This window comes from Camelina sativa, chromosome 2, assembly GCF_030686135.1.
Source record: "Camelina sativa cultivar CO46 ecotype springtype chromosome 2, ASM3068613v1".
NCBI lineage: Eukaryota > Viridiplantae > Streptophyta > Magnoliopsida > Brassicales > Brassicaceae > Camelina > Camelina sativa.
Window position 1 is genome coordinate 1,238,632 of NC_141881.1, and position 10,702 is coordinate 1,249,333.

Consider the following 10,702-nt stretch of genomic DNA (forward strand, 5'->3'; position numbering starts at 1 on the left):
TGAATGAAAAACTTGTTGTACAAAAAAAAAAGGTAATGGACAAGGCCAGAAGATTGACCTAATCTCCCTTTAAATAATCATTCTATTTTTTTTGAGAAAATAAATTTCAGGATTTTTAATAACAGAAAATATATAATGATATTTTGGTAACTGTAAGAAAAATATACATTGCTATTTTAATAATTGTTTACTGCTATATACTTTTTAAAAAATCATACCAAACCAAACTGCATTTATTATTTAAGGTATATTTAAACTTATCATTGACTTGCTGATATATGAAATCTCCTCACATGGAAATTGCAAAGATCACGACTTGAAAGTTGAAATGTTGGACATGTATAAACCAAAAAGAAAAAAAAAGAGAAAAAAAAAAAAAACTCGTATGTATTAAATTTTTCTCTATGTTCTAGTATATTATAAGTTTATCAATTATGAAATGTTGTTTCTCGTTTATTTATATTTTATAGTACTAAGTACGATTATTAATATATAATTAAATAAAAACCCTAAAGGAAAAGGACCTTCCAGCTGTAGATTTCAGTGTCAACTGGAAACATGGCATCTTCTACATCATTGACCAAAGTTCTTTCCACATCTTCCATTAAATTATTTTCTTTATATTTTTGATAGATAATATCGACATTTATATTAACATCCTCACAAGAAATTGATTTCTAATCACAAGAGACTGGTCGACGAGTAGAAACGCGTAACGAAAAGGACAAAAGTCAGTTATATGTATTTATTTGAAAATTATATAGATCTATAAGAAAATTATAAATCATAATACTTTTTAAAAATGTGATGTTGATTATGAAGAAATACGGTGTATAATATTTTTCAATTATGTGTCCATCGAGCAATAGGAAACACTTAGTCCTTTCATTCTTTGGGACAACTTATGCATAATAATAAACGAAATAACAATGATGCATATATATACGGCATATAATTCTTTCAAATATGCCGTATAACAATGATACACTTAATTCTCTCGCTTAGTGGTAGCTAGCACCTCACTCTTACTGCGAGAAATGATCTAATGCGGTTTCAACTGTGCCAAATTTAAATTTGGTTGCCAAATTTAAATTTGGTTATACTAAAGATTATATGACTCATGAGAAAAAACGTTTCATCCAGACTAAACAAACAAGACTAAATATAATGTAGAGATTAACCTAATCATTGAAAATTCTCATTAACTACTTCATAAGAAAACATCTAATTAAGTTAGTTAGTTACTATAGTAACGTAACACATCATTTAATGATCTATATACTAGGTGTGAAATGGATTATAGTAATTACATACTACCATTATATACTCCATCCGTTTCAAAATATATGATGTTTTAGTAGAAACACACATATTAAGAAAAAGTTACTTTTAAAAAGTTTAACCAATCATATCCAATACTGCATAATATAAAATATAAAATTAATCTAAAAGTTGCATAGAAAGTTGGAAACATCCTATATTATGAAACAAAAATAATCCTCTAAACATCCTATATTAATATAATCCATCCACACATAAAAGTTGTGAAGTATACTTGTATATACACTATATATACTAAAAAAATGTTAGAAAACAAATCAATATAAAGATATCAAATCTGAATCTGAAATAACTAACCAAATCATAATAATATCCATATTATATAAATATATTCTAATGACCTTGCACGACGGTCTTCTCTGAGCTCGTTGACGATGACAGATTAAGAAAATTGAAACTTTGATTAATGTTATAAAAACTATTGTATATAAAAAATGTGAACTACTAAAAAGAAAATAAATGACTTGGTAGTTATAGCTTTCAATGAAATGGTCAAGTTGGTGATTAGGTTCTTTTTTTTATCACCGTCCGATAGTGCCACCGTTATGCCGTGCCGTCAACTCCGTTGACTTCAAGACAACGCTTCTTGTCCTTTTCCTCTTGAGTCTCTTCTCACGTCGTTACTTATCGACGTTTTTTTTTTTTATCTCCGATTTAACACGTACGTCACTCTTTCGATCTTACCCTTTTGTACTTTTACACGTGTACATCTCTGACGTTTTAAACCGAAATGATTTAATTTTAAAATAATATTTTGGATATCCTTTTTCATAATTATATAATTTTCTAAACAGTTTCTAAACAAAATTAGAAAGAAAACAAAATAACAATAACGACGTATATATAAATATTGAGATCACATCTGACATTTAGGAACCACTCTCCAAGATCGATCATCTTCCTATATTTTAAAAGTTGAAAGAAAGAGTCAGACTGATACTTATCATCAATATTTTTCAACACGTCATTTAATTTGGACATTATAAATTTCATATTAACCTTAAGAATATAACTATCGCATTTTTTTTTTCATTATGCATAAGAAAACATAATCAAATAGTATAACATTTGAAATTCCACATCATTTACGTGATTATTTAGGGAGTATAACATAAATTATTATGAATTCTTGAAAATATCAACCAACTAATATAAAAAAAATAAATGCAACAAGAGTTGCTTGGTCATTCTAAAAATGTGTAACATTTGACAAAAGAGTGATTTCTCGTTGAAAATAAGACACCTTTAGCTAAGACTTTACACAACTTAGTTATCCTCATAAATTGAGTCTTTATATAAAGAGACTCTTTCTTTTTTTTTTTCTTCTTTCTCTACATCTCTCTCTCCTTTTATTTCTTTCTTTTGTCTGCAAATTAATGGAAGAACATACTCAAGATCCCCGTGAAATTGCGTTCTTGCACTCCGGCGAATTTCTCCGGGGGGATTCCGACTCAAAGGATGATCAACCAAACGAGTCTTCGGAGGAACATCGTCACGAGTCGCCTATCAAAGAAGTTGATTTCTTCTCCGCCAAAAGTCAGCCGTACGATGATATTGGCCATGTGAGAATGACGACTACCATCGTTGGATCTTCCGGTTTTAATGTAAGGTTCTAAATTATAGATGTGAATAAAATATACTATATGTTTGGACGTTAGTAATTCATTACATAAACTTTTCATTCTATAATTAGGATGACTTAGTTATGGTAAATTCATGGCATGGAACATCAAGCGATGATGGCGATGACAAAACCAAAACCAAAACCCAAGTAAGTGTTTCTGAGTTGTTAATTTTTTTCATCATTCGCTGTAATTTTGGTTAACAACTTAAAACATAGTTTCGGTGTTTGTAAACAAAATTAATCAGATAGTTAATTCTGTTGTATACTTGACTATCTCGGATCATGTGAGTTTCTAAATGCACTTTTTCATTTCTGTATATATATACACAATTTTAATTAATTTTTCTTGTCATATCGTTTAGTTCCGTATACAAAGTTGTAGGTTGTTAATATAATAAGTGAGGTGTTTAATATTATTACTGTTAAAATCAATAATTTTTTTTTTTGCAGATTATTAGGCTGAAATTGGAGCTAGCGAGGCTCCACGAGGAGAATTACAAACTGAAGCATTTATTAGATGAGATCAGTGAGAGTTATAACAACCTCCAAAGAAGAGTTTTGTTGGTAAGACAGACACAAGTGGAAGGTCTACATAAACAACATGAGGTACTTGATATATCATTTCATCAATTCATGAAAATGAGATATATATATATATATATATATATATATATAAAGTAACAGTACTTTATAACTTCTTTTTGTTATGATATTTGTTCTCTTTTTTTTTTTGAAGTTATTTAATATTTACTTGTTTCACAGCTGGGAGATTGGTTTAGTTTTCAGCGTAGGATTTATCCGGTTTCAAAGTATCAATTAAAAATTGAAACCATGTGCAATATAGTTATCTAATAGATGTAGTTCGGTTATGTATTTAGATTTTCATCCCCACCTGATTGAAAAAAGCCATAAGCAAACTAAATGAATACAGCTTTTATTTTATAATATGAAGAAAAAAGAGAAAGAAAATAGCCAAATGACTCGATCAAAAATACAACTAAATATTAAATGGAGAATTAAATTTTGTATTTTTTTCGGAGATATTTCAGACTTAAAAAATCTTTATTTGTAGTTAGGTACGTTCCTCTATATGCATCACATTTTTTTCTGTCGACAGTATGTACGTATATGAGTCTTCGATCGCCTTAGATATTTTTTTTTTTCTGTTTATAGGTGAATGCATCTGTATGTGGTAGTTTATCATATGTATGCGTGTGTGTGTGTGTGTATCTCGTTGTGATCGATCGATTGGTTTTATATGTTTAACTGACCAAATTAATATAATTGAATTATACCAACCCTATAAGATAATTATTATGGAGTGAATTTACTCTCAAATATTTTACTGTCAAACTTCTTACGAAACTAATACATTTTCTTAAACTTTTTAATTTTTGTTTTTGGTGAAAAGGATATACCTCAAGCTGGTTCTTCACAAGCTCTAGAGGACATGAACAATGAAATCGCAGCCACTACCTTGAAACGACGGTCACCAGACGACGTGGATGATCGTGATATGCACCAAGGACGATCACCAAAAACTCCAAGATTAGACCAAAACAAGAGTAATAATCCTGACGAGCAACAAAACCCTCATGATCAGCTACCCTTTCGAAAAGCTAGGGTTTCCGTCAGGGCTAGATCTGATGCCACCACGGTAACTTTCTAATTTATATATGTTACTAAATTTTTCTTTACACATATAACTATACATATAAGTTAGAGAAATTAGATTAATTTTGTTACTTAATATATAGGTAAATGACGGATGTCAATGGAGAAAATATGGTCAGAAAATGGCCAAAGGAAATCCATGTCCTCGGGCTTACTATCGCTGCACCATGGCCGTTGGATGCCCTGTTCGTAAACAGGTTAGTAATAAATTTAGAATTATACCGGAAAAATGCAGAAAAAAAATATTTGATGTTAAATTTATGTATTGATTTATAAGGTTAATTCTATTGGTCAATAATATGTATTATGCGGAGCCGATACAATGACAACGCTAATGAGTTACATATCCTTGTCAACTTATAAAAGTTTAAGAAATTTCAAAAGTTTTGCATAAAATAAATTTGGAAAGTTTTCAAGAAGATAACATGAAAACCATTCCAAATTTAGAAAGGCTTTACTAAATCCCTAGAAAAATTGTGTATATTATTTTTGAATCACAAAAGTAGAGTGCGACATACTTTTAAAGAATACTCAATTGTTTTTATTTTTGTTTTTATTTTATTTTTATATACTCAATTGTCTTACGTAACAAAATAATATTGAGTTGCTTATCTGAATGTGTACATAGGTCCAACGATGCGCGGAGGATACAACTATTTTGACCACAACATACGAAGGAAACCATAACCATCCTCTTCCACCGTCAGCAACCGCCATGGCCGCCACCACCTCGGCTGCAGCCGCAATGCTCTTATCTGGCTCCACCACAAGCAACCTGCACCAAACACTCTCTAGCCCCTCGGCCACGTCATCATCTTCCTTCTACAATAACTTCCCATACACCTCCACAATCGCCACACTCTCCGCCTCCGCTCCTTTTCCCACCATAACCTTAGACCTCACCAACCCGCCTCGACCACTACAACCACCGCCGCAGTTTCTGAGCCAGTATGGTCCCGCCGCGTTTTTACCAAACGCTAATCAAATTAGGTCAATCAATAATAATAACAATCCGCAGTTATTATTACCTAATCTGTTGGGTCCACAAGCACTACCACGTGACATGGTCGATTCAGTTAGGGCTGCGATTGCCATGGATCCGAATTTCACGGCGGCGCTTGCGGCTGCGATCTCAAACATTATCGGAGGTGGTAATAACGACAATAATAATAATAATGATATTATTAATGATAACAAGGTTGATGCGAAAAGTGGAGGTAGTAGTAATGGAGATTCGCCACAGCTTCCTCAGTCTTGCACCACTTTCTCTACAAACTAATTTAGTATCATTATTAAATTATGTTATCTTATATTTATTGTTATTACTACACACATATTATAATGCGTATCATATGTTTTCTGGTGTACATTATATACAAATGGATATGGAGAGAGAGAGAGAGAGCTCTTATAGGTTTTTTTTGATAGGACTATATTTCGGCTACTGTTTATTTTTTGTTTTGTTTTTCATATATGTTGAAAGAATGACACCGATCGATCTGTATCTGCATCTATATATGTATGTATCTTAAATATTTTATGTTAAAAAATTTTGGTGTATTATTTATATATAACAATGTAAGTATAATATGAGTAAATTAACATTTTTGTTATATCGAGTGGATAAAAAGTGGAAAACCAGTGGTACTATCAACGAAAAGGATAAGCAATTTAGTAACTACCTACTAAAAATGTTAGCAATATATTTCAATAAGCGATGAATCGCTGAAACTTGTTGTTATCGCGGATGAATAAAATAAATACGAAGTTGTCCCGCACGTCTCCATTCAGAACATTGATAGTTATAGTCCTATCGCTGGTCACTAACTACTACTAAACAGTAATAGATTAATCATTGATCGAAGCTGCTACTGTCAACAACTGCAAAACAAAATATGATATTGTCGTTGGTCCATGTTACCAATGATTACAAACAAACAAAATATGTAAAGATATGTTAAAGGAACTAGGTTTTAACAGCTTACAATGAACTCGATCTCGGGTTATTCTATCCTATAATGAGTCTTATTTCACCCCATGTAGTCATGTAGATGTAGTTTGTATTCTCCTTTTGCATTGCTCTCAGTTCTACTTCTATCAACGAAACGGTTTTGACCACATCGAAAAAAAAAGTTTATATTTACCACACAACATATGAAGTTTAAGGCCCATTTAAGGCCCAAAGTTTGACATCATTACATAAATGGGCCAATTTATAAATTAGTCATGTTAAAAAAAAAGGTCAATGAATGAAATGAATCATGAAAGAGTCGCCGGATGAGTAAAGTAAAGTAGATCTCCGAGCGTTACTTCAAATTTTGAAAACCCGACCGTTGGTCTCGTCGTCGTCCTCTTCTTCTTAATACAAAAACAAAAAAAAAACAAAACCAAAAACTCAATCAGATTAATTATTATTAAATCCCCTTGAATAAAAAAAAAACCAGAGTAGTCTTTGAGCTAAGAGAGGAGCGGTCTCATGGAGTCATGATTTGCTTAGAGATTTCTTCTTCGGCGAAGATCTGAAAAAAAAAAAAAAATCAAATCTTTTGGAGTTAACAATGATGATGAGACGACGCCATGGCTGGCAACAACCTTTACACCCATTACAGGTTTCACCTTCTTTTTTTAGAAAGTTTCTTACTTTATTTAGAAATCTCCCTGTAACTCTTTCAATTTCATCTACTTCGATCTATTGAGGAGTGAACCTATGAACCTTCTGTGCTGAGAGTTTCTTCAATTTTTGAGCTGAATCAGTTATTTGATAATGTTTATGTGTCACCAGGATTTAAAAAATCTTGACTTTTTGATGAATCCTGTAGCAAAGTTCGCATCTTTTGATTCTTGGTTACTAAATTGAGCTGCTTTGTGTGCAGATTGTGGGAGCTGTTATTTATAGTGTTCTGGTGGTATCCTTTTATGTATTCCTCGGATTCTTCATTGGGAATCGAATAGCTATTATCTCACTTCTTTCAGTTTTCTCCTTTGTGGTAAGAGTTAAACTCAACGAACTTGGATTTGTGTATTGTAATCGAATCTTGAAGAACCAACACTGTGCTGAGAGATTTTTTCATCCTTTTTTCAGGCGGTTTCGGTTATAGTTTTATTCGTGAGGTGTACTGCGATTGATCCTACGGATAAGACTAGTGTTAAGAGAAAGAGAAAGTCTAAATCTAAAGGAGTCTTGATGAAGCTGAGATTTAAGGTTGTTTTGAGTCAAGTTGTTGTGAGGTTTTTCAGGAGATTAGAGAGTAAGATCTTGAGAAATTTTATCAGACGTACCTATTTGGATCCATGGAAAAGCAGTGTGCAGCTTGAACCACTCCTTCCGTTCCCACTTGTTATGAAAGATGATGATTCTTCTGTTACGCCAGATCCTAAAGATGAAGATGACATCTCTTACTGTTCACTTTGTGATTTAGAGGTTTGCCTTTTTCTTTAGTGCACTCATGTCACATTATCAACCACTTATGTCATGAAGACTTTATCTGTGTTTCTTTATTTAGGTTAAACGCAGTAGTAAGCATTGCAGGACATGTAACCGGTGTGTTGAAGGGTTTGATCACCATTGCAGGGTAAGGTTTTTAAGGGAATCTTTGTTTCTGAAACTGCTCTTCTGTCTTGGATTTGTATACATAAGTTTTCACTGTGTGTATTTGGTGTATTCAGTGGCTCAATAACTGCGTTGGGAAAAAGAATTACACTACGTTTATACTCCTTATGGTTTTCGTCTTGCTCATGGTGAGTATTGATTGCTCTCTCAACTACTTAAACATAAACCTGAAACGTTCTGGTTCATTGACATAATGGTATTGACTGGTTTTACTGTAACAGCTAATTATAGAAGGTGGAACAGCCATTGCCGTATTTGTCAGATGTTTTGTGGACAAGAAAGGGATGGAAATCGACTTGAAAAGAAGGCTTTACGTAGAGTTCCCTAGATGGGCTGTTGCTACAATATCTGTATAGTTTCCTATACTTATGTTCTCAACATTTGCTTTCTTCCTCATGACATCTAATGCAGCTTCCTCTTGCTTATGAGTTTGTAATGTTTTGTACTCTTACAGGTTATATTAGTCTTGTTCACAGCCTATGGCTCGGCTGCCATGGGGCAGCTTTTCCTCTTCCATGTAGTTCTCATAAGAAAGGTAACTCTTACAGTCTCCTAACCATGAAGCTAGTATTTATCAGCAGAAGTAGTTTGATTTGACAAGGTAATGTAATGCTCAAATATTTGCAGGGGATGAGAACATATGACTATATATTAGCCATGAGGGAGGAGAATCAATTTGCAGAAGTGGACCCTTTTGATGAATTAGATTCATCTTCAGATGAAAGCTCAGATTTTGATTCACCTGAAAGACCAAGACACACGTTTATCTCCAAATTCATGTGCAGGAAAGCAAATGAGGTGATTGTCTAAAAGCTTTTGTTTTTTGTTTTCCTTCTCTTGTTGTGGCTTTTGAAGGATTCTCAAAGATTCTGTTTTGTTTTTTTAAACAGAATCAGCAGAGACTATCTATAAAGATTGAAGGAGATGAACGTTCACCTTCCACACTGATCAACAAGAAACCAGGTTTTCATGTAAGCATAAACCCATGGAAACTGATAACTTTAAGCAGTGAAAAGGCTCTACAAGCAGCTGAGAAAGCAAAGGAAAGACTGAGAAAACCGAAACCAGTTACCGATACTGAAGAAGATTCACTTAAGCCACTTCCATTAGAGACTAAATTTGGACTTTTGTTAGATCCAGACGACAATACTAACGCCGTGTTACCACCATCAGCAAGTGCAGCAGTAAAGCTTCAGGTTTCACCAGGAAGATTCTCAAGCCCAAGGAGAAGGTTTTCAGGCTCTTCATCTGCCACTGTGCCATCACCAAAGCAAAAATACAGGAGTAACTTTGACTTGAAGCTAACAGAAGTCTCAAGGGAGCTCGAAAGTTACATCTCAAGACAGGTTTTATGTTCTGTGATAAAGCAAGATGGAAGTGAAGCATCACCAAGGTAAAAGAAAAGAGACTGTTATTTTGGCTATTGTTCATTAATTCTGTTACTTAATGTTCTGGTTGGTTTGTTCTCAGTCTCTGAGAAATATTTAAGATCTGATTAAACTTTTTGCATCCTCTTGTTCGACTTTATACAGAGTATATATATAAAAATATGTTATTGAGATGCCAGAATGTTTTAAAAACAAAGCAAGAGAAAACCCTCAACTAACAAATGGATAAAGAAAAGAATGGAATATTAAACTACAAGTTTCCTAATGTAGCCATTAACGTGGCTTCTTCTACTGTTATGTTTTGTCCAAATAATAAACTAGCAATCTCTGGATCCATCTCCTGAGTCAATTCGTTGCGAGTACTGGCTTGTTCACAAGGTTGCTGCTGTTCTTGAGTCAACTTTGGCGGCTCTATTGTTTGATTCGTAGTCATCAACGGAACATTGTCTTGTTCCTCATTGCCTTGTTGTTGAGTCTCCATACGAACCACTGAAAGATGATTGCTCTGATGATATGGCTGACAACAATACGGTTCATCTATGGCTTGGTTCATTGATACTGGAAACTGCGAAGAGAGATGTGTGGCTTGTCCATTAATCTGGTGTTGCTGTTGCTCCATTGAGAAGTTTTGATATTGATCACCCAATATATATTCTTCTTGAAGCTCCATTGGAAGTTGTGAGGGATCTGGTAAACCTTCAAAAAGATGCATGAGATGGTTGTAATCGTATTCGTCTTCCTTGAAACTCGTAACGTTTTGGTGATTTTGATCATTGTGTTGAGCCGAGTATAAACCAGAGCTTCCAATCCGATGATGCACCCCTATGGCTTGAGCCGAGAGTGGAGGATCCGTCTCTTGTCTACAAAACTGGTTAAGGTATTCATCCATGTTCCCATAACCATAATGCTCATGCACAAGGTTGTTAGTCGGCTGTGGGGTCTCTATGGTTTGATTCATAGTCATCAAAGGAACATTGTTCTGTTCCCCATGTTTTAGTTGAGAAGCCAAGTGTCCAACCATATTGTCTTGTTTTTGAGTCTCCATATGAACCATTGAAAGATCAT

General features: G+C 33.6%; 3 protein-coding genes across 3 annotated transcripts; 2 read left to right on the top strand and 1 right to left on the bottom strand.

The window, feature by feature from the left end:
• The first annotated feature begins 2,523 nt into the window (after positions 1 to 2,523).
• LOC104713296 (putative WRKY transcription factor 47) lies at positions 2,524 to 6,153 on the top strand. The gene is made up of 6 exons (XM_010430388.3): positions 2,524 to 2,945; positions 3,035 to 3,112; positions 3,416 to 3,571; positions 4,377 to 4,622; positions 4,723 to 4,836; positions 5,268 to 6,153. The coding sequence occupies exons 1-6, from the start codon at positions 2,718 to 2,720 to the stop codon at positions 5,916 to 5,918; spliced, it is 1,473 nt and encodes a 490-aa protein (XP_010428690.1). The 5' UTR covers positions 2,524 to 2,717; the 3' UTR covers positions 5,919 to 6,153.
• Positions 6,154 to 6,883: 730 nt separating this feature from the next.
• Positions 6,884 to 9,808, top strand: LOC104713305 (DHHC-type zinc finger family protein). Its single transcript, XM_010430400.3, has 9 exons — positions 6,884 to 7,248; positions 7,513 to 7,626; positions 7,722 to 8,060; positions 8,143 to 8,211; positions 8,306 to 8,377; positions 8,471 to 8,599; positions 8,704 to 8,784; positions 8,877 to 9,047; positions 9,140 to 9,808. Exons 1-9 carry the CDS (start codon positions 7,198 to 7,200, stop codon positions 9,644 to 9,646), a joined length of 1,533 nt encoding a protein of 510 aa, XP_010428702.2. The 5' UTR covers positions 6,884 to 7,197; the 3' UTR covers positions 9,647 to 9,808.
• A 79-nt stretch (positions 9,809 to 9,887) lies between these two features.
• Positions 9,888 to 10,702, bottom strand: LOC104746993 (uncharacterized). Its single transcript, XM_010468560.2, has 2 exons — positions 10,433 to 10,702; positions 9,888 to 10,333 (listed from the first exon to the last, which is right to left on the bottom strand). The coding sequence occupies exons 1-2, from the start codon at positions 10,689 to 10,691 to the stop codon at positions 9,888 to 9,890; spliced, it is 705 nt and encodes a 234-aa protein (XP_010466862.2). The 5' UTR covers positions 10,692 to 10,702.

Excerpts from the sequence above, each read along its gene's own strand:
- LOC104713296 (XM_010430388.3), top strand. The coding sequence starts at position 2,718 with ATGGAAGAACATACTCAAGATCCCCGTGAAATTGCGTTCTTGCACTCC. Across the intron at positions 2,946-3,034 it reads TTGGATCTTCCGGTTTTAAT|GATGACTTAGTTATGGTAAA; the intron begins GTAAGGTTCTAA and ends TTCTATAATTAG. Across the intron at positions 3,113-3,415 it reads AAACCAAAACCAAAACCCAA|ATTATTAGGCTGAAATTGGA; the intron begins GTAAGTGTTTCT and ends TTTTTTTTGCAG.
- LOC104713305 (XM_010430400.3), top strand. The coding sequence starts at position 7,198 with ATGATGATGAGACGACGCCATGGCTGGCAACAACCTTTACACCCATTA. Across the intron at positions 8,061-8,142 it reads GTTCACTTTGTGATTTAGAG|GTTAAACGCAGTAGTAAGCA; the intron begins GTTTGCCTTTTT and ends TTCTTTATTTAG. Across the intron at positions 8,212-8,305 it reads GGTTTGATCACCATTGCAGG|TGGCTCAATAACTGCGTTGG; the intron begins GTAAGGTTTTTA and ends TGGTGTATTCAG.
- LOC104746993 (XM_010468560.2), bottom strand. The coding sequence starts at position 10,691 with ATGGTTCATATGGAGACTCAAAAACAAGACAATATGGTTGGACACTTG. Across the intron at positions 10,334-10,432 it reads TCATCGGATTGGAAGCTCTG|GTTTACCAGATCCCTCACAA; the intron begins GTTTATACTCGG and ends ATCTTTTTGAAG.